Here is a 21,087-nt window from a genome sequence, read left to right on the forward strand (position 1 = left end):
TATGTCCAAAAACGCATCGATCGATCACTAGTTCGTCGGAATTTCCTCGAAATATTCCGACGGATTGATGTTTCCTCGGAATTCCGTTGGTATATTCCGAGGAAATTCCGAGGATTTCATTTTCCGTCGGAATGTCCGTCAGAATACCGATGTTTTCTTGTAGTGAGATGACATAACGACTTCTTGACTTTGTGACATAATGATTATGAATAATAACTCAAATTTCTAATATATTTGACAAATGACATGTCTGCGTTACATTCTAAAATAAAGATATAGGAATTCTTAACAGCTCCATTTTGAGCTTTCGAGTCTGAAGAACTTTGGCTGGTCTCAACTTGTTTATCCGCTTCCCCATTTGGCTCCTCATACTTCTTTTCTTTCTAATTTTTCTTCTTTTTGTTCTTGTTTACATTGGAACAAATTATAGAAGCAACTTAATATTCCTGCAATACTTGCTAATAATTTTGAAGAGAGAATCCTATTTTAAGATGGTTAATGATACCTTTGATTAATGGCTTAATATTACATCAGGCCAAAAGAGCATAAATACCTTGAAGGGCTTATAAAAGATCTTCAACATGGTGCCAGTAAATCTAGTCAAGCGTGGATCTTCATAAGACGGCTCATGTGATGCAGTTAGGCGTAAGTCCTCGTAAGGCAGGTAGTATTATCGGTTGTCGAATCGTCTATGTAATCTTTCTTATATCATAATTGTAATATCATAATAAATCATTGTTAAAACAAACATGGAATCTAGATGATTATCTTTCATAATTTTAAAAAATACATAATAGTGTGAAGGCAATCGTGATTCAAGAATTTCATGATATAACCGTTGTAAGACTGTATTCATTGTACTCCTGTGACGGAATCTGTAACATATTTCCAAAATAAACCTTGGATTTAGAAGAAATTTAAGATGCGTTCAGCCGGTTGCAATGTGTTAAAATATCTGAACTGAGCTCAAGAGAACTCAAACCAATTCCGAAACACTTTAAGAATATACGAATTAGGAAAATTTTCATACTCCCTTGGAACTGAAATCCGATTGAACCCGAACCAAAGCCGATTAGACATCGGAACATGTATGCCTACGCTTAACAATTTTAGCAATCCAAATACACCAAACTCGTTCCTTGCCGGCTTGCCGTACCAAGGCCCAATTACGGCCCAGCACACTAGTTCAGGAAATGTCAGAATCATAAAGAAAATTAGGGTCACTTGTCGACGACTTAAACTTGAACGAAATTTCTGAGATTTATTAGTCGGTTCCTTCTCGTCTGCTCTTTTAGATTATCGCATTTCACTTTCATGTTTTCTCTCATAATCCGCGGAAGAAAGCCACTGGAGTTGCACAAATGGCTTAACTTTAGAGTTTCACTAAACCCATCTGCCTTCTCCTCCGCTAGCGATGTGAGCCTTCAAGATACCCAAAAAGGTAACAGCTTTACCGTCTCTTACCTCGTCGAATCTCTAGGCTTCACCACCAAACTCGCCGAATCAATCTGGACCACAGACAAGGGTTGTAATCTAGTCTCTGTTCTCGCTCTTCTCAGAAGTCACGGGTTTACAGATTCTCACATCTCCACCATCATTAAAACTTATCCACGGCTTCTCTTACAAGATGCTGAGTCATCACTCGCTCCCAAGCTCCGGTTTTTAACCTCGAGAGGAGCTTCAACCTCCGAGCTCACCGAGATCCTCACCAAAGTCCCTAAGATCTTGGGAATCAAAAAGGACAAAGCTTTGAGCAGGTACTACGATTTCGTCAGAGAGATTATTGTAGTTGCAGACAAGAGTTATTATTCTTTGCCGGAGGGCAGTGCGCAGGGGAACAAACTAAGGAACGTATTAGTTTTGAGAGATATGGGAGTGCCTCAGAGGCTGCTTCTCCCCTTGCTCATCTCCAATCACCACGTCTGTTGTGGGAAAGAAAAGTTTGAAGAAACTCTTAAAAAAGTCGTTGAGATGGGTTTCGAACCCGCCACGTTTAGGTTTGTTGAAGCTCTTCGCATGCATTACCAGTTGAGCGACAAGACGATACAAGAGAAGCTAAGTTTTTATGGAAAGTTGGGGTTTTCTGAGGGAGATGTGTGGGAGATGTTCAAGAAGAATCCGAGCTTTCTACCGCTCTCGGAGAAGAACGTATTGAACTCCATCGAAGCCTATCTAGGCCTTGGGTTCACGAGAGATGAGTTTGCGGTGTTGGTCAAGTGCCATCCTCAGTGTCTGAACTATTCTGCTGAGCTGGTGAAGAGGAAGACTGAGTTTCTTGTGAAGGATATGAATTGGCCTGTGAAGTCTTTGGTTTCGAACCCTACGGTGCTTGGATACAACTTGGAGAAGAGGACTATCCCGAGGTGTAATGTAATCAAAGCTCTAATGTCGGAAGGTTTGCTAGGAAGTGAGCTTCCTTCGCTTGGCTCTGTTTTGGTGTGTACGGACCATGCGTTTTTGAAAAGGTATGTGATGAAGCATGGTGATGATAAGAAGCTTGTGGCTGAGTTGATGGCGGTTTTCACCGGAGGTCATGTTTCTTAGATTACAAAGGCTTTGTCAAGGGATGTTTTGTTTCTATAAGATGTGAAGAATGGGAAGCAGGCATTTATCTATAAATCTCTGGAATGCAATGTATACTCTAGCAATCTTTTCTAAGTCTTTGAAACAGTTCAAATGTTGGTAGACTAGAAAAGTGTAGACATGTGATGGTGTGATTAGTCAGGTAACTTACAGTATACTGGGTTAGCTGTGATGGTTTGGTTAATCTTCCGGCCGCTATTACAACCACCTCTCAACTTCTACATAGGAGAAGTCGGTTTTGATAATGCTCGAACACGAGTTAAAATAGTAGGGTGAAACAAAAGTCCGATAATCTAATTATTCATCAGGTTGGGCTGAACGGTTAGCCAAGAAGTCTAGCACGATACGCTGCGAATTCAAACCATGTTGCCGTCTGAAATCATGTTTGGTCTAGGTTGGGTTGGACATGAGCTGAAGAGATCTTCAAAAACAAGCCGTATTAATGTCGTAGTTGGAATTTTTTCACGCTTTGAGTGTTGATATCAATATCAATTGTCCGTCAATATGTATTTGTTTCTCTTTCGAAATTATAGGAATCGAAAGTACTTTTTCAAACGACAGACTTTCTTTTTTTTTTTAAATTATTCAGAAAAATAAAAGAACATCAACTAATATTGTGATTAAAATTGAATTGATCAAGGTCGACACAAAAAAGATGTCGGCAAAAGAAAATTGAGTTGATTATGTCGGGTCTAAATATGCTATTTATTAACTATTTTTTAATTTGTAGGTAAGGAAGTGATGAGGACAATTAATGCTGCCGTTGTCTCTGTTCCTTTCATCTCACTCTTGATAGAGAGGATACATGAAAAGAGAAGAGGTGTCTATCTGAAGAGGTGTATCTGTCTTCCTTTGTTATCGATCTGGTACGTGACTCACCAAGTTGGGAGTTATATGTCGTATAAAAAAACATGTCATTTGGGACTATAAAATTTATATTGTAAACGAAATCTTGATTGATTGTCGAGTACATTCAAAAAGTAAGTCTATTTTAAGTTGTACTAGGCTCGGATCCGCGCAGATGCGCGGGTGTTATCTTAATTTATAATTTTAAGTTGCTTGTGTTTGTGTAAATCATATTATGTTATCATTTGATATATAAATAAGTGATATATTATATTATTTATGGATCAAGGATAAGATGGATCATTTGTATACATTGTTTATGAATGGTACAAATTAGTATGGTTATATAAATGATCACAATATATATATTTAAGAAAAAATATTGTTGGAAATTTAATTTAGATTTTTACAAATGAATATATATCACCATTTATTGTATATAACAAATATATTCACAATTACAACACTCTTAAGGTTTTTTTAACCCGGACCGCATACATTTTTTAATTTATTTTTATAATTCACATTTATCCTTCTCTTAATAGCAAACAAAAAAAATTCTTTTTTTGAAACAAATAATACTCTCATTTTGCTCAAAAAATAATATTCTCATAATGGACCAAATGATATTAGGCTATTTTGTCTCAGATTATCCATTTGCATATTTTAACTGCATGGCCCATTTTAAAGGTCAACTAATTAGCGCAAGAAAAAAAATCAGTTAGTGTTACGTTAAAAAAAAATTGTCATCGACCAGAAACAAAGGAAAAGTTAGGGGTTGTTTCATCCTTCACGATCCATCAGGAAATCATCTCTTGTTAAATCTTTTCACCAGTTACCAAAGGTGCTATACATTGTGAAATCGGTTGAAAAAGGTACGGATTCTTTTGATCTTTTGATGTTCTTGCTTAACCAATTCTCGCTTAAGATGTTAAAGCAAACAAAGCTGTTTGGATTGGATTGACGTTGTTATTATCTATGTGTCTGATGGGTTTCATATTGATAGAGAAGACCAACTGAATCAATTTACAGAAGAGGAAAACCGAAATCAAGAGTAAAGCAAAGGTTAAACTTTTTATTACTCTGTTTTGTATGAATAGTTTCGTTTTAGGTTATAGATTTCTTTTTTTCATTGGTTTTTGATTTTGAATATATTTCAGTTCTTCTAGTTAAACTGTTAATATAATTTGATCGTCTGCTTACAGTTGTACTGAGTAATTGTTTTGGTAATATTTAGTGTGATATTTTAGTGAATCATTACTTTTGTTTCGTTTGCTCACTTTTACGGAGCTTGTATTGTTTCTCGTTGCATTAGGAACAAATTTTTTTGTGGTAGATCATAATTATCATGTTTATTCTGCTTTTACAGTTTTCTGAGTTGAAACAGTCTTATTTTAGGTTATTATCTTCAAGGAATATTTTTTGTTTCTTTGTATTGGTTTGCTTAAACAATGACATCGACTAAGACCAACTCTAATGAATGACCACCAAAACTGGTGTGTTGCTTCCATGAGTGAAGCAACTTAACCTGCACACGCCAACCATCTCTATAGGGCTTCACGTTTTTGACCAAGGTGAAGCTCTTGTTTGAAGACATAGCATCTTTGACTAAGGAAATACTCTTGTTTGAAGACATTTTTGTTTGGTTTAGTTGTGTAGATCTTAATGTCGATGTGCTCTATATATATATAGGTGTAGACCAAATGCTTAGGGTTTTCGTAACTAATAAAAATCTCTGGTATGTTGTCAAAGAATATTCAATTTTACGTGATTGTAGAAGACCATGCCACTTTTATTAGCTAGTTGTGATTATAGATAGGTTAGATATGGTTGTTAACCAATATATAAGTATTGGTTTTTTAGTTATCTTATCATGAAGAAATCATAAAGTGGATTTCCTAAATTTAAATCGACAATCTTTTTTGAAGCAGGAAAGGATGCTAAAGAATATTCCTTCTAAAAATTTGAATGAAGTTTCAGTTGTTCAAATATTTGGATGTTACCGTAAAATTTGTGGTTGTCAAACATTTGTTTTTATGAATATATTGGTATATCAGTCGACTAAACATATTTCATTTTTGTTTTGATTTTAAACAGTTGGATTGGAAAATAAACTAAGTAAACCGATGTTAAAAATTAAGAGCAGTCGTCTTCTATCTATGCTGATACAGATAAAGGAATAAGCTTTTGATATAGGGAAAAATAATTAAAAGAACTCGAGATCATTGGGACTTAATATTATGATGACACAATATGAGATGAAATTTATGTTATGACCCGCGAGAACTAAATGATATGATATATCATGTTCAAGAAACTTTTAAATTTGGCTTATGTTTACCAATCGAGAGATGCTTAGTTTGTGGGTAATGTTTGTAGTAAATAATGTTAATAAATCGTTTGTATGCAAGAGTAAGTGGTCAATGGTAAATATAGTTTATTATTAAGTTAAATGTAATTATATAAGAGATATGGTTCACATGTTTAATTTAGTAATTAAGATAGATATAAATGTTTTTGATATTTTAATAGATGGACCTAGTAGACTTCAAAATAGAAGATAAAAATGGTACTTCTCTTTTAATAGAGAAGATTGCCACTTTTATTAGCTAGTTGTGATTATAGATAGGTTAGATATGGTTGTTAACCAATATATAAGTATTGGTTTTTTAGTTATCTTATCATGAAGAAATCATAAAGTGGATTTCCTAAATTTAAATCGACAATTTTTTTTGAAGCAGGAAAGGATGCTAAAGAATATTTCTGCTAAAATTTTGAATGAAGTTTCAGTTGTTCAAATATTTGGATGTTACCGTAAAATTTGTGGTTGTCAAACATTTGTTTTTATGAATATATTGGTATATCAGTCGACTAAACATATTTCATTTTTGTTTTGATTTTAAACAGTTGGATTGGAAAATAAACTAAGTAAACCGATGTTAAAAATTAAGAGCAGTCGTCTTCTATCTATGCTGATACAGATAAAGGAATAAGCTTTTGATATAGGGAAAAATAATTAAAAGAACTCGAGATCATTGGGACTTAATATTATGATGACACAATATGAGATGAAATTTATGTTATGACCCGCGAGAACTAAATGATATGATATATCATGTTCAAGAAACTTTTAAATTTGGCTTATGTTTACCAATCGAGAGATGCTTAGTTTGTGGGTAATGTTTGTAGTAAATAATGTTAATAAATCGTTTGTATGCAAGAGTAAGTGGTCAATGGTAAATATAGTTTATTATTAAGTTAAATGTAATTATATAAGAGATATGGTTCACATGTTTAATTTAGTAATTAAGATAGATATAAATGTTTTTGATATTTTAATAGATGGACCTAGTAGACTTCAAAATAGTAGATAAAAATAGTACTTTTCTTTTAATAGAGAAGATGTAATCCCTTAAATTAAGCACCAAAACTTTTTGATTAAGAAATGATCATAAATGCTAGTAATAAACGAATAATTAGTCAAATTAATCAATGCAATCCGGTTTAGTTTAAGGCAGATATAATGATTCATATTGTTTTCTATTTTTTGATCTGTTGCATATAATACTTTCCAAAATTTTGATTTGCAAGCGAACAATTAGGGATTTTTATGATTTAATTGTGTCGATGGTTTAATATATATGAACTAATTTAATTTTAAAGGTTAGAATTAGTTTGGTTTAATATAAATGAACTAAAACCAATCGAGTATTTTTCTAAAACGATGTTTTATATTCGGTATTACCCATTGTTATTTCGTATTCTTTAATCGAACATCAAAAAAATATTAAAAACCCAATAAAACATTATAGTTTTACACCCTTGAGTTAGAATAGATTACCTAACTCGTAAACCAAAATAATCATGATTTATGAAAGACAAAAAAGACTCACTGAGTTTGTGGAACTTTGTTTGTTCGCCAAGGGGTTTATCACGAGTAATATGTTGTATCTCCTATATATTAATTGAGGATCTTTTAAAAAATTATAATCTAAATTTTGTAAGAATTAAAAAAAATTCCAGTCCTATGTGGCAGTTATATAGAGCTTAAAATTGCTGATGTGGCATGTTTTTAAGAAGTATCGTTGGAGAATAGTCTAAAAATAATTGTCCTAGGAAAATACAAGTTTTAATTTATACGGACAGTCATGTATATTATGGTTAAAATCATGACGTTGCATACAATTGAGCGAACGACGCCGGTTCAGTTGAAGTCGTAGTCTATGGAGCTTTGGTCGTAGAAATAGGTGTTCTGCTTTGGTCGTAGAAATAGGTCCTGCTGTGTGTCTGTTCGACATTCGCCATTGTTGTGTGTCTGTTCGCAATTTAGTTCGAGTCGTAGTCTATGGAGCTTATGGTTAAAATCTGTTCGCCAATTATGTGTGTCTGTTATTTCCGATGGAGCTTATGTAAAGTGTCGTATGGTTAAAATCTGTTCGCAATTTAGTATGTGTCTTATAGTTATTAGTAGTCCTTTTAAAGTTGGTGAACACAATTCATATTATGAGAAACACAGTTCAATGCTTTCACTATTTACATATACAAGAAATGTATATACGGGCTTTACGTGTTTGATATAAATATGTTTATGTCAATATAACTCCTTTAAAGTATTTTCATAGTGCTGGCATGGTTGCTGGTTCAGTTCAAGTCGTATTCGATGGAATCTTTTTGTAGTAGAAAGATGTGCTGCTGTTGTTCTGCTTCTCTACTAACACAACATGTCTGTTCGTCATTGCTGGTTGTATGTTTTTTTCGAAGGAGCTTTTTAAAAAATGAAGTTTATCCCGCGCAAAGTGTATCTATATACGGTATTTATGTGTTTGATAGAAATATGTTCATGTCAATATGGCAAATTTAAAGTATGCTTATATATACATTGAATCGGGTCCAAATCCGATACCCTTAATCAGACCGGGTTATAATATTAAAGTTCTCAGCACCATTGATAACAAAACTAATACAGACGGTTGAAGCAATATATAATTATGATTTATTATTCAACGGTTGAAGCTTTGGTCGTATTTGAACGGGTTTATTAAATATACAATATATTTTCCTTACTCATCAATTCAGCATCCAAAGTTTGTATCATAATTAATGTCAAGTTAGATAAGGAAGATTCATGAATGCTGTGATGTTAATATGAGAAATCAAAAGTACAACTTTCCGTATGAGAGGTAGAAAATATTAAGGGGATTATTTTGCCTTCGTAAGCAAGCGCTTATCTTAAAAATAAGTTAATTTTGTATTTAAAACACGATAACTTTGGGAGCAAGTCTTACATAGAAATTAAATTTGCGATACATATGGAAAATACAATATGTGGATTCCGTTTCAGTTAATGTAAAAAATTTCGCCTATGTTAACCTAAAAATATTCCTATATAAACGATGCCTAGCACCAAATAAATCCTCATCCTCTTACAAACAAGTAACGTAACAAAAACCTATTCTCATGAGCAATAATGTCTATCAATGCTGTTGTCGATGTGAAATGAATCAAACTTCGATCAATTATGAACAGATAATCCAGATCTTTGTGGACAAAACAATGAGACTAACCTTATAGCTTTTGATTGACGGAGCTAATACATAACTCGTTAGAGTACATAGAACCTTCGATTCATTTCATTGAAGATCTGTGGAAGGTGAATTCATTTCGCATGCAGGTTCGAAGAAAAATTGACTGTCGTTAGTTCCGAAGCGACGAAATGGAAGACGAAAGATATGGTATATTCCAGAAAAAAAAGAAAAAAAAATTGGTTAATTGTGTATATGGAAAGTGTAAGTGGATTATAACATTGGGCCTCAATATTATCATATTACAAAATTGGGCTGATGAAATATGTTGCCTTATGATTTGGCCCAGAATTAACAATAATAGTTTTTTACTTATCTATTATGTATTTATATTTTATTACATTAACAATTTCCATTTAATGATGTGAAAACATTTTTTAAAAATTCCAAATTCTGGTGAGTTGTCTTTTAGTTTTTTTCAATCAAGCTCCACGATCCCAATTGCAATTAATTTCCCCCCCCCCCCCCAATTTATAAAATATTATTTACAAAATATATGATATACAACAAACCAACTAACATATCATTTTTCTTTTTCTCATAAATGTATAATTTTTTTTGTAAACTCACCCCGCGCAAGAGGTTTAAAATTACAAGAGGCTCATATGTAATAATAGCTCATGTTTTTTATTTCTGACGCAAATATCTCACTTTTGGAAACTATTATTATTTTTCAAATTACATTTTTCAACCACAATTTTTAAGAACTCAGCAAAGCAGTTTAAAATTGTGCAAAACTATAACATATCAGTTTATTAAGAAGACTATCACTATTAATTTAATTATTTTTATTTAATTTGGATATTCCGGTTTTTCGGAAAGCTCAAATTGTTTGTTTTTCAATGATATATATATCAAATGTTGTGGCATTGTGTTATATAACATGTATTATTTGTCATTATGACTTTTTGTCTTTTTAATATCTATTAACTATATTTATAACTCTTTTAATCCATTCACTTTGGGCAAAGCGCAAATCATCACCTATAGGGGTGTCAATTCGGGCTGGCCCGGCCCGGTCCAAACCCGTTAAGCACGTAAATATTTGAGTCCGGCCCGGCCTGGTCCAGAAATATTTTGGGTTTAAAATTCAAAATTCGGCTCGGTCCTTATAGGGCTATAAGGCTTTTCTGGTTTTTTTTTGCTTTTTGAAAAATAATTTGTCATTGTCATTTCCATCGATTTAATACATGTGAATTTTTTTAAAGAAAATACAGTTTCATTTTTTTGTTTTAAAATATAAAGTGAATTTAAACTTTTCTTTTTCATCACAAAAAGTTTTATTATTTCGTATGCTTTAAAAAATATTATAAACAAACCAATTTTAATAAAATTTAAATAAACAAATGTAAATTAAAACTAAATATAAAAGAACAAAATTTATGATAAACATGGTTAGACGTTCATACTTTGTATTTTGAAAAAAAAAACATGTTATACATAAAAAACGAAGGTAGATTTGCAAAATTTAAAATGTAATGATCAAACAATAAAAATCATTAACAACTTTAATATTTGTTTTATTAGAATTTGGATAAAAATATTAAAATAATATATCAGTACTCATAATGGTTTTGACTCCAAAAATGATAACATTTAAGCTAAAGTATAAAATTTTGGATTTTCGGACCGGTTCTAGCTTAAACGGGCTTAGGCCCAAAATATCCAAAACCCAAATGGGCTGGCCGGCTCTAGTTTAATCGGGCTTAGGCCCAAAATATCCAAAAACTAATTAGGCTTAGTCCGAAAGGTCTAATTTTTTAGGCTTATAAAACTAAGCCAAAGCCCGGTAATTTCTAAGGCTGGGCGGATTCGGGCTACGGGCTTCGGCCCTTATTGATATGTCTAATCACGTGGTTTCTTAATTAGTTGTTGAGATAAATAATGGTTATAGGTTTTATTTTATCTTTTTAATGAAACAAAGTTGTGGAACCCACGTTTAAAAAAAATATATCATAAAGAATAAAAGTTCGAGATCATGCGTTTTAGTAGTCGTTATTAGAGTATAAAAAGTTTTCATCTCGTAATGTTTCATAGTTGCATTTTGTAAATTTAATAATTCATTTCCATAATTTCATAGGTATAATCGAGTGTTATATGCGATGTTTAGACAATAGAAGAATGTTTTACGGACGAAAGAAAAATAGTTTGCGTTTAACTAATAAACCGTTTACTTTTTGAAAAAATTTGGATAAATGCACTTCAATAAGAATATAATTTGAAAAATACACCTTTGTTTAAATTTTTTGAAAAATATACTTATCTATATATAAATTTATCAAATTGCTCAATCTTAATATTTATCAATTCCTATTAAACAATTTAAAAAAAATATTTTAAAAGAAAATCGTTAAAAATGGAGAATTATTTGTGAATCCACTGTTCAGAATTTCTTCCAACTCTTTCATATACACATGAAAGTAATCTTTGATAAGACTTCAATGCAAGCAACACCTTTTGTTTTACGTGACTTTAAACTGTTGGTATGTGTTTGTTCTTTCTCTGCCTTTTTTTTTCCATTACTTCCTTTTTGAATCTTGTACTCCATCTCTATATAAACAACATAAATTAAAAAATTGTAAAATACATGAATCAAATCATTGTCTCAAACAGATTTATTGGATTTTCATGACACGAGAAAAAAGAAGAACAAACCGATGAATAATAATCAGTGCAATTCTTTTTCATATTCAAAATAAAAAAAAAAACACATATCCGAATACATTATATTAGCTAGAACTTACTTGGCTCCAGTAGAGAAGATGAAAATTTTGTAGAGACAAACGTGACTTTCTTTTCTTTTTTAACAACGTGATTTGTTTATGTAAGTTGAAGAAAATAAAATAAAGAGAAATTTGTATAAACATCATGATAAAGTCAAAACAAGTCATAATTCACATGTTTATCTTTGTTATTGTAAAATTTAAATGGTAAAATAACATATTTATCTCAACACACATATTTATCTAATTTTAATGATATTATTTTATTAATTTAGAATTTGTATATTAATTTCGAATTATATTTTGGGTAAAAAGGTCAATTCATAATTAAAGAAGTGTATTTTTCAAAAGTTAAAATAGAAAATGCAATTATCAAATTTCAAATCCTAAATAGGGTATTTTGAAAATTATCCTTTACTTTTAACTGGGAAAATTGTGGAAGGGGCCAGGTTAATTCGTAGAATCATTAATATAATATACCGACATTAATACAATAAAATAGTTTCAAATCCAATGAATTTATTATTTTAATAAAATCCTAGGCATAAATATAAATTGAAAAATATTTTTTGTAAATATAATAGAAGGTTAAAGTTAATTAAAGACTGTTTCTTTTTAATAAAATAGAATTTTTTTTAAGGATTTATTAAGTTACTGATGAATTGGTCAATACTAAACCTGTATATAGTATATTTTTATAATGATTTATTTTAATAGAGTAAATTTCAGCATCAACTTTGTTAAGATTTGGTAGGTGTCTAAAGTCCAGACCCCGAAAGAAAAAGACAATGACAAATTGCGATGCGGAAATATTTATGTTGGTAGTAAATCCTACGGGAAAAGTGTCAATTTTGATCCTAACAATTTCAGTAGTTCCAAATACGACTCGAATAATTGATCAGTGTCAAATACGATCTCAACTCAATTATAATACAAAAAATTACCTGAACTTCCTAAAACGTGCATAAATCTACATTGACTCTAACAGAAGTTAGTTAACCGTTAACAAGATAAAATGACGTCGTTTTGATATACGAAGAAAAGTGCTAATTTCGACCCCAACACTCTCAATCGTGCCAAATAGGATCCGAACAAATGATCAGTGCCAAAAACGACTTCAACTCAATTATAATTTAAGAAATATTACCCAAACTTTTTAAAACGCGCCTAAATCTACATTGACTCTAACTGAAGTTAGTCAACTGTTAACAAGATAAGACGACGTCGTTTTGATATATATATATTTTTTAAAAATATGTTCATTTCGGGACTCAAACCCATCCCGGAATATCCTTTTAAAGAGGCACACTAACAACTAGACTAAAGTAATTTTTTGAAATATTATTACAAATTGAAATTCCCCATTATATAAACTACTATTCTTCTTCATCTTATCCAATTTAAAACTTTGGTGATTACTTTATATATTTTAGTTATTGTTTAATATGTATAATATTTTGTACAACGTATCTTAGTGAAAGAAAGGTAAAAGACCTCTTAACATTTAAACAAAATATCAAAATATATAATATTAATTTTTTGAACAAATATCAAAATATATAATATTAATTTTGAAAAATAAAAAAAATTTCCACTTAAGTTTAAAAATTAAAAATATTATATAAGAAAATTTTATAAATAAATTCAAATTTTTATGTATATTTAAGATTGTATAATAATAAATATTTTATTATTTATATTTTAGTAAGATATAATTTTATTAAAGATATGATAAATAAAAAACATGTTAATGTATTTATAGAAAAAATTGTCACCAAAATTTTAAATTGGATAAGATGAATAATAGTAGTTTATATATTATTTCAAATTTGTAATAATATTTCAAAAAGTTAATTTTATCTAGTTGTTAGTGTGCCCTTTTAGAAGGGTATCACAGCACGGTTTGAGTTCCGGAATTAACATATTTTTTTTAAAAAAAAATATATATATATATATATATATCATAACGACGTCGTCTTATCTTGTTAACGGTTGACAAACTTCTGTTAGAGTCAATGTAGATTTATGCAGGTTTTAAGAAGTTCATGTAGTTTTTCTTAAATTATAATTAAGTTGAGGTCGGTTTTGGCACTGACTATTTGTTCGGATCCTATTTGGCACGACCGAGAGTGTAGGGGTCGAAATTGACACTTTTACTCGTATATCAAAACGACGTCGTTTTATTTTGTTAACAATTGACTAACTTCTGTTAGATTCAATGTAGATTTAAGCACGTTTTAAGAAGTTTGAGTAATTTTTTAGAATTATAATTGAATTGAGATCTTATTTGACACTGATTAATTGTTCGTATTTGGCACGACCTAAATTGTTGGTGTCGAAATGGACATTTTTCCCTAAATCTGACATAGCTAAAAGTAATATATACTTGCCGACAAAAAAGGTACTATACACCTTATATCTACGTATATAGTTGAAAATATCTAAGAGAATACAATTCTCCTCTTACTTTTGAAAGGAATATAATCTAACCAATAATTCAAATTATAATTGCCATAAAGAATCAATTTCGTCTATTGAAAATGTAAATCTTATCTTCGCTGCGTCACCACTACCTAATTGGACAAAATAATTCACTGATATTTTACCTATCTGGGCTATAAATAGAGACCCTTTAGATCCTATAGTTTATCATCAAAGCAACAACACCCATAAAAGAGTGATTAAATTTAGTAGAAAAGAAAGAGATCAGATATGGCAGGAATCATCAACAAGATCGGAGATGCTCTCCACATCGGAGGAGGCAACAAGGAAGATGAGCACAAGAAGGAGGAACACAAGAAACACGCCGACGAGCACAAGAGTGGTGAGCACAAGGAGGGTATCGTTGATAAGATCAAAGACAAGATCCAAGGCGGAGAAGGCCACAGCAGCGGAGACCACAAACATGACGGTGAGAAGAAAAAGAAGAAGGACAAGAAGGAGAAGAAACATCATCATGATGGTCACCACAGCAGCAGCAGTGACAGCGACAGCGATTAAGGTCTGTATTTTTTTGTTCTCATTTTTATACTTTTTTATCTAGAAACTGGAGATCTGATCACTGAAACGTGTATTGTCTGAAGGATTTGAGTTTTCGTGTCCCAACCATCTTATAGATCTATTATTTCTCAACTACCATTACAGATCGTAGGTTTACTGGATATTGATTTCGTCCTTATCAAATTGTATCTGTTCCTCTCTAAAAGTACTTTCTCAAAACGACGAATTTTCATTATTTTCTTTTAAAAGTTAGAAGAACATCAACTAATCAATACCATTAAAAGAGGATCATTCTCAAATTATATCCTTAATGAAAATTGCAGTTTTCTCAAAAATACCCTTATTTTTACAAAGAATTAATAAAATTCATTAATGACATTTAAGTCTTTTGGTTTTGGGCCTACAGATACACCTAAATGGATCTATAAATAATAGGCCTATATATATATTTAAAAGATATATTAATTTTAAATTTAATATAAGTATAAATATATTATGAACAATAAATGAATTAAGAAACATGAAAATATTATTTTCTTAAATATACGTATCAATATTCAAAATAGATCATTTGAATATTATACATATTTTCAATACAAACCAAAATCGTATATCCTACACCATATATCATATACATATTTGAATATCATTTTTCAGTGTATAATGTCATTTTATACATAATATTAATATGGCAATTACGAGTGTTCAAGAATATTTTAAAAACTATCTTAAAATAAATTTTTAAATCTAAAATACAAACACAAACTTATAATAGGTTATTAATAACGAAAATAAACTAATATTGTCATATCAATAAGTTATTTTATATTATCATTTTTTATTTAGATAACATGATAAAATTTTATCAAATTCTAACGAATCACTAATTTATGTAATATTAATAAATATATGAGTAATTTAATCAATTTTTTAAAAAAGTACTATAAGATATTTTGTTATCGGATCAATAGTATCAGATCGCGGGTTAATAGTGAGTTTTTAGGTTTTTACCGGGTTATATCGGATTTTTAATTAACAAATTTTTCATTAAATCCGAACAGGATTATATACAATGTATCGGGTCTATAGGTTCAAACATGAATCTAGGTCAGATATGAAAACAAATTTTAAAACTCAAACATTATTATAGAACAGCTACCATATTTCGAACAAATACCATATTTTGAAGAGAAAAAAACAAATGATAAAAACCTAAAAACTCAATTGTTATGGTTCGAAATGAAAAATAATGGTAATTTGTAAATCAGTTTTCGATTAATAAATGAAAAACAAACAAACCCGCGCTTTCTAAGCGCGGGTCAAAATCTAGTATCGCGATTATAATTCAGTTGATCAAGTCGGGTCTATATTAAATATGTTATTTATTGAAGTATTTCCTTTTTGGTAATTGGTAGGTAAGGAGGACGTGAGGAGGACTATTAATGCTGCTGTTGTCTGTTCCTATCATCTCACTCTTGACAGAGAGGGGTAAATGAAAAGAGAAGAGTGCATCTGTCTTCCTTTGTTATCTAATTTTCTTTTAATTGTCATTTTCTTCTCTTATGTTTTATGTTCTCTTGTCAGAAAAAAATAAACCTCATGTATCGTAATCTATATTAATAAAATCGAGTTTCCTAACTTTATATTTAGCTTTGAAATTTGTTTCTCAAGAAGATCAATACCTGCCAAAATTAAAAACATAGAAAATAAAGAAAATATCATAACTTCCAGAAAAAGTACCCAAGGAAAAAGGATTTCATTTAAATAAGAGTTACAGTAGATAACTATGAAAACTTATTTAATTAGGCGGAACGTACTATTCCATTTTTCATAATGATGACGTTGTCCCTATGTAGCCGGTCACGTATAGGAAGAGAAAAGTCTGACACAAACACACTTGTGCATTAATTCTGAAAAAACGTGAATTTTTTTTCTTCAAAACTTTCAATGTTTTGCAATAAACTAGAGAGTTCATATGTTTAATGTTTATCTTTCTCTTACTCGTTCTTTCATCTTCCTAACATTCTCTCGGTTTTCAATCTCAGATTTTACATGATATTCTCTTCTTGTTTTTCAAATCTTATATCTTTCATCTTTGTGTTTCCTCTCTTTTTGTTCTCTGTTTATTGAAAAAAAAAGCTCTGATCTCAACAAATACTAATTTCATGGCTAACCAGAGCTAGAGATGGCAGAGGAAAACGCGATTGTGTCTCCGAGGCGACGCAAGTCTCAGAACTAAGCAAATCTGGTTTCTCTCTCTCCTCCTCCCTCTCCCTTTGTTTTGAGTTTTGACTCTTATTTGTTTAAGGTTAATATCTGATTTGGTTCAATGCTCAAACATTTGTTTGTTTATGGTTAATATTTGGTCTCCCTTACTCTTGTATGGTCTCTCTTTCTCTTCCTCTTGTTATAATATTGGCAATTGATTTTTTGTTTTATTTATAGATCTAAGAAAATAATGATGAAAAGGGAAGGAAAAATGGTGGTGTGACGTCAAGCGTGGTGCGGTGATGAGAATCTGAAGTTAAGAAGTTAGAGAAGAAGATATGTCGGAGAAGAAGAAGATGAGTCGGACAAGTATGGTTCCAAGCTCGCCGTCGTCGTTACCTATCTCGAGTATCGACTTCAGCTCTCCCTTTCGGTGATGCAAGGGAGCTTGAGTGCGGTGGAGGAAGCTGAAGAAGCTCGTTGGCTGTGGTGGTTGAAGGCGGCATTGTTAGGGGTTCCACTTTAATCTAAAGAGGAATGATGACGACAAAGATTAACGACCGGATAATCTTTTTGTTAATCGTAAATTTGCTAACTTTGATTTACTGAAGCTAGCTTTGATCTAATTCGAATATTTTTTGCTAACTGAAAATTTGTTGAGCATGTTAATGTTAAGTAATTCAAAAACACAAACTGTCTATAAACCCTTTATTTTGGATGCTAAACGACTAGTAGTTGGTCTTGTAATTTAAAAGCCGCATATATATTTTGGATCAGTCTTGTTTGACAATAACTACAATAATATTTATGAATGCATATTATAACTGGAAAATTAATAGATACTTAAGATTAAGACGGTAATAACCAGAAAATGATTTTTGTATCTGTAATATGAATGTTAATTATAGCCGGTTTAAAAATTATGTTTTTAAGTTGATTTATTTTATGGGATAGCATAATGTGACACATGAGTTTTAACATTGTGTGTTAACATTGTCAGAGTTTTTTTCATGATTAAACAGAATATGATAGTGGTAAATTTTTATTGGATAGCATTTTAACGGTAAACGCACCATATTCAGAATTCAACGATTTCGATTGAACCTAAGAGATGAAAAAAACAAAAAAAATCGATCTTTTAGCTTCAAAAATAAAGAACAATACTTAGGTTCTAGAGTTTGGGTTTAGAGTTTAAATTTAAGGTATAGAATTTGGGTTTAGGGTTTAGATTTTGGGCTTAGATTTAGGGTCTAAAGTTTGGGTTTAGGATCTAGGAATTGAGTTTTGGGTTTACGGTCTAGATTCAAGGTTTAGGAGTTTAAATTTAGGGTTCACTGAATCCTTTATAGTTCAGTTACTAATTTCTTCCCTTAGAATACGAGAATAAGGACTTAGGTTTGTCTAGCTTGTGAAATACTTGCAATAAGTAGTAAAGAACACCGTACTTGTATCAGCTAATTCTTCATTATGTATCTATGTATCAACAAATGGCTGTGATCTGAATTTTGAGTTATTCTTATATATGTTTTGTTTTATTGTTGGGTACCATTGCATTATTATAGAGATCTCTGAGATGTTTTTTTCTTTGCAAATGTTTAGTCCTTTTAAATTTAGTTGGTGGCTCCGGAGGATTGCCACAACGACTGCGATTCGCCATAATGAGTCGTTGACGATGGAGACAGAGCATAATAGTGTTCTCGGATGAAACAACTGGATAGAAGAATAAATACCTGGATATTTAACAAATATATCTTGAATACTACTAATTTAAAAATGAGATATGTCACAAGAATAAGTATATAGATCGACAACCATTTGTTGATTCAAAGTCATTATATATATTTAATCAGATTTGTTATCGTATGTCGGTAATATTAATCAGTTAATATATAAAATTTATATCTAAAAACTCATTGTTATATTATTGTAAACTTCTCCGGATTAAATTTTCTTTAGTCAATCATATATATAAATTAATATTTAAAAACTGGATACAACATTAGATATCTGGATATTTAACATTTATATTATGAATATTATAACTAAAAACATACCATGTTACTTGATTAAAAACATACATTTAAAAGAAAATTATGGATGAATCTTTTCCCCTTGTTTTGCAGGTTCTTTATTTTATCTTTTTGTCTGTTTTATGAATAATAGCTTGAATACTATAATCTGTAATAAAAGCATCGCTGATGCTGAAGAGAAACTTCTGATTTGCCTGCCTTGCTTGTTTTCTCTAGTAGCTTTGGCTTTTTATTCATGTTCGGAATCGCGCTAGATGTTAATCGAACGGTCGGTATGGGCCTAGCGAGTTGTAGAAAAATCCTAGATTAATCGCTGCTTATTCGGGATTTAATTTTAATGGTTATTCAATTTATTAAAAAGTTACACACTTTTCCAATTTCCACACATAATTTGTATAATCACCTAATTAACCCTTTATTATAATCCAAACAAAAAATAAATGTTTCCCATTTGGGTTAACTGAGATTATGTTTTTGGGTTTAATGCTAATTATTGTATTTGTAATTATTTCCACACATAATTTGTATAATCACCTAATTAACCCTTTATTATAATCCAAACAAACAATAAATGTTTCCCATTTGGGTTAACTGAGATTTTGTTTTTGGGTTTAATGCTAATTATTGTATTTGTAATTACTAGTTCATGAACCATATGTATAAAGAGTATGTATTTGGTTCATTTATTTTCGTGCTACCAAACTTTGAACATTTGCCATTTGGGTTAACTGAAGTTGTGATTTTGGGTTTAGTGCTAATTATTGTATTAATAGTTACTAGTACTTGAAGCATATGTATAAAGAGTATGTATTTGGTTCATTTATTTTCGTGCTACCAAACTTTGAACATTTGCCATTTGGGTTAACTGAAGTTGTGATTTTGGGTTTAGTGCTAATTATTGTATTAATAGTTACTAGTACTTGAAGCATATGTATAAAGAGTATGTATTTGGTCCATTTATTTTCATGCTACCAAAATTTTAACCTTTGCCATTTGGGTTAGTTGAGGTTGTGATTTTAGGATGATTGAAAATAATTTCTAACCATTTTGCTAAGGGGGTTATAGTGACACGTAAATCATAATAACGAATAGGTAGAGAACCAATTCAATTAATGATTATTATTTGGAGCATTTAGTTTAATAATAGCAAATTTAAATGTTTCTCATTTGGGTTAACCAAGGATGAGATTTTGGGGTTAGTGATAAATTAGGGTAGACATTTTTTCAACTGGTTACAGTTTCCAATTAAGTTGCCTATATTGGTGGGGGAGTCTTGAGTTAAATCTTAATGAATAGTTATTTGGTAAAAATATTTTACTAATACCAAACTTATACTATTTTTTATATGGGTTAACTGAGATTATGATAAAATACGGCTTTTACGAGGCATTCCCGGTGGCCTCCTGCTTGCTGGTGGGTTCACCGCAATTTTGCTCCTTGATTCATCACTCCACAATATTTCTATGCTTTTGTGTTCCACAACTGGGGCTATGATTTCAGCGTATGCAGTCCTATACGTTTCAATTGTATACAAGTCACCGACCAATGATATCTAGTGATTTTTATGAGTTTTAAATTCATAACCGAGCTTATTATGATCACTTTATATTGCATTTAGGTGTTTATGTTGCATATATTTGTTCATTTATGTGCATTAAGGTTTGGAGAGCCTCATTGGAAGTTTTGGGCGACACTGGAAGGTAATTGTTGGAAATCAGATACTTTTGGGGCAGAAACGAAAGAAGACAAGAATCCAGGACAAATGTCGCAGATTTGGGAATGTTCGCTTGGGTTAAATTGCACAATCAAAAGTCCAGGGGTTGAGTCGTGAGGACATATATGCACTTTCAAGAGTTTTGGGCTCAAAGCATGAATAGCCGGAAGTTTAAGGGCCATATGTGCAAATGGTCTAAAAGTCACCATTGTTGATCCGACCAAGCTTCTCTTCGATCTTCAACGCCTCGGCTTAATTATGACGGTGAGGCTCGATCCCGCCGGCTACGAAGAACACAACCATACGGTGGAGCTGAGCAGGGCGATTCCAGAGCTTTCGCGGTGGATTGCGTGGAGGAGAGCTCCGACTTGGAGCCGTGACGGAGATTGACGAAGATGGAG

At 31.2% G+C, this 21,087-nt stretch overlaps 2 protein-coding genes across 3 annotated transcripts; both read left to right on the plus strand.

Annotated features, from left to right (window-relative positions):
* Positions 1 to 1,240: 1,240 nt before the first annotated feature.
* LOC106331356 lies at positions 1,241 to 2,755 on the plus strand. Its single transcript, XM_013769691.1, has one exon. It carries the CDS (start codon positions 1,315 to 1,317, stop codon positions 2,542 to 2,544), a length of 1,230 nt encoding a protein of 409 aa, XP_013625145.1. The 5' UTR covers positions 1,241 to 1,314; the 3' UTR covers positions 2,545 to 2,755.
* Positions 2,756 to 14,366: 11,611 nt separating this feature from the next.
* Positions 14,367 to 17,953, plus strand: LOC106331367 (protein PXR1). Of its 2 annotated transcripts, XR_001267899.1 has the most exons (3): positions 14,383 to 14,735; positions 16,150 to 16,982; positions 17,180 to 17,953. XR_001267899.1 is itself a non-coding variant. In XM_013769702.1 (2 exons), the coding sequence occupies exon 1, from the start codon at positions 14,447 to 14,449 to the stop codon at positions 14,732 to 14,734; it is 288 nt and encodes a 95-aa protein (XP_013625156.1). In that variant the 5' UTR covers positions 14,367 to 14,446; the 3' UTR covers position 14,735; positions 16,150 to 16,381. The 2 variants fall into 2 exon arrangements, 1 of the variants encoding a protein (XP_013625156.1); XM_013769702.1 differs by lacking the exon at positions 17,180 to 17,953 and having other exon boundaries at positions 14,367 to 14,735; positions 16,150 to 16,381.
* The last annotated feature ends 3,134 nt before the right edge of the window (positions 17,954 to 21,087 follow it).

The sequence above is a fragment of the Brassica oleracea genome, chromosome C3 (genome assembly GCF_000695525.1).
Source record: "Brassica oleracea var. oleracea cultivar TO1000 chromosome C3, BOL, whole genome shotgun sequence".
Classification (NCBI taxonomy): Eukaryota; Viridiplantae; Streptophyta; class Magnoliopsida; order Brassicales; family Brassicaceae; genus Brassica; species Brassica oleracea.

Bases quoted from the DNA above. Each gene is read 5' to 3' on its own strand.
- LOC106331356 (XM_013769691.1), top strand. From the start codon at position 1,315: ATGTTTTCTCTCATAATCCGCGGAAGAAAGCCACTGGAGTTGCACAAA.
- LOC106331367 (XM_013769702.1), top strand. From the start codon at position 14,447: ATGGCAGGAATCATCAACAAGATCGGAGATGCTCTCCACATCGGAGGA.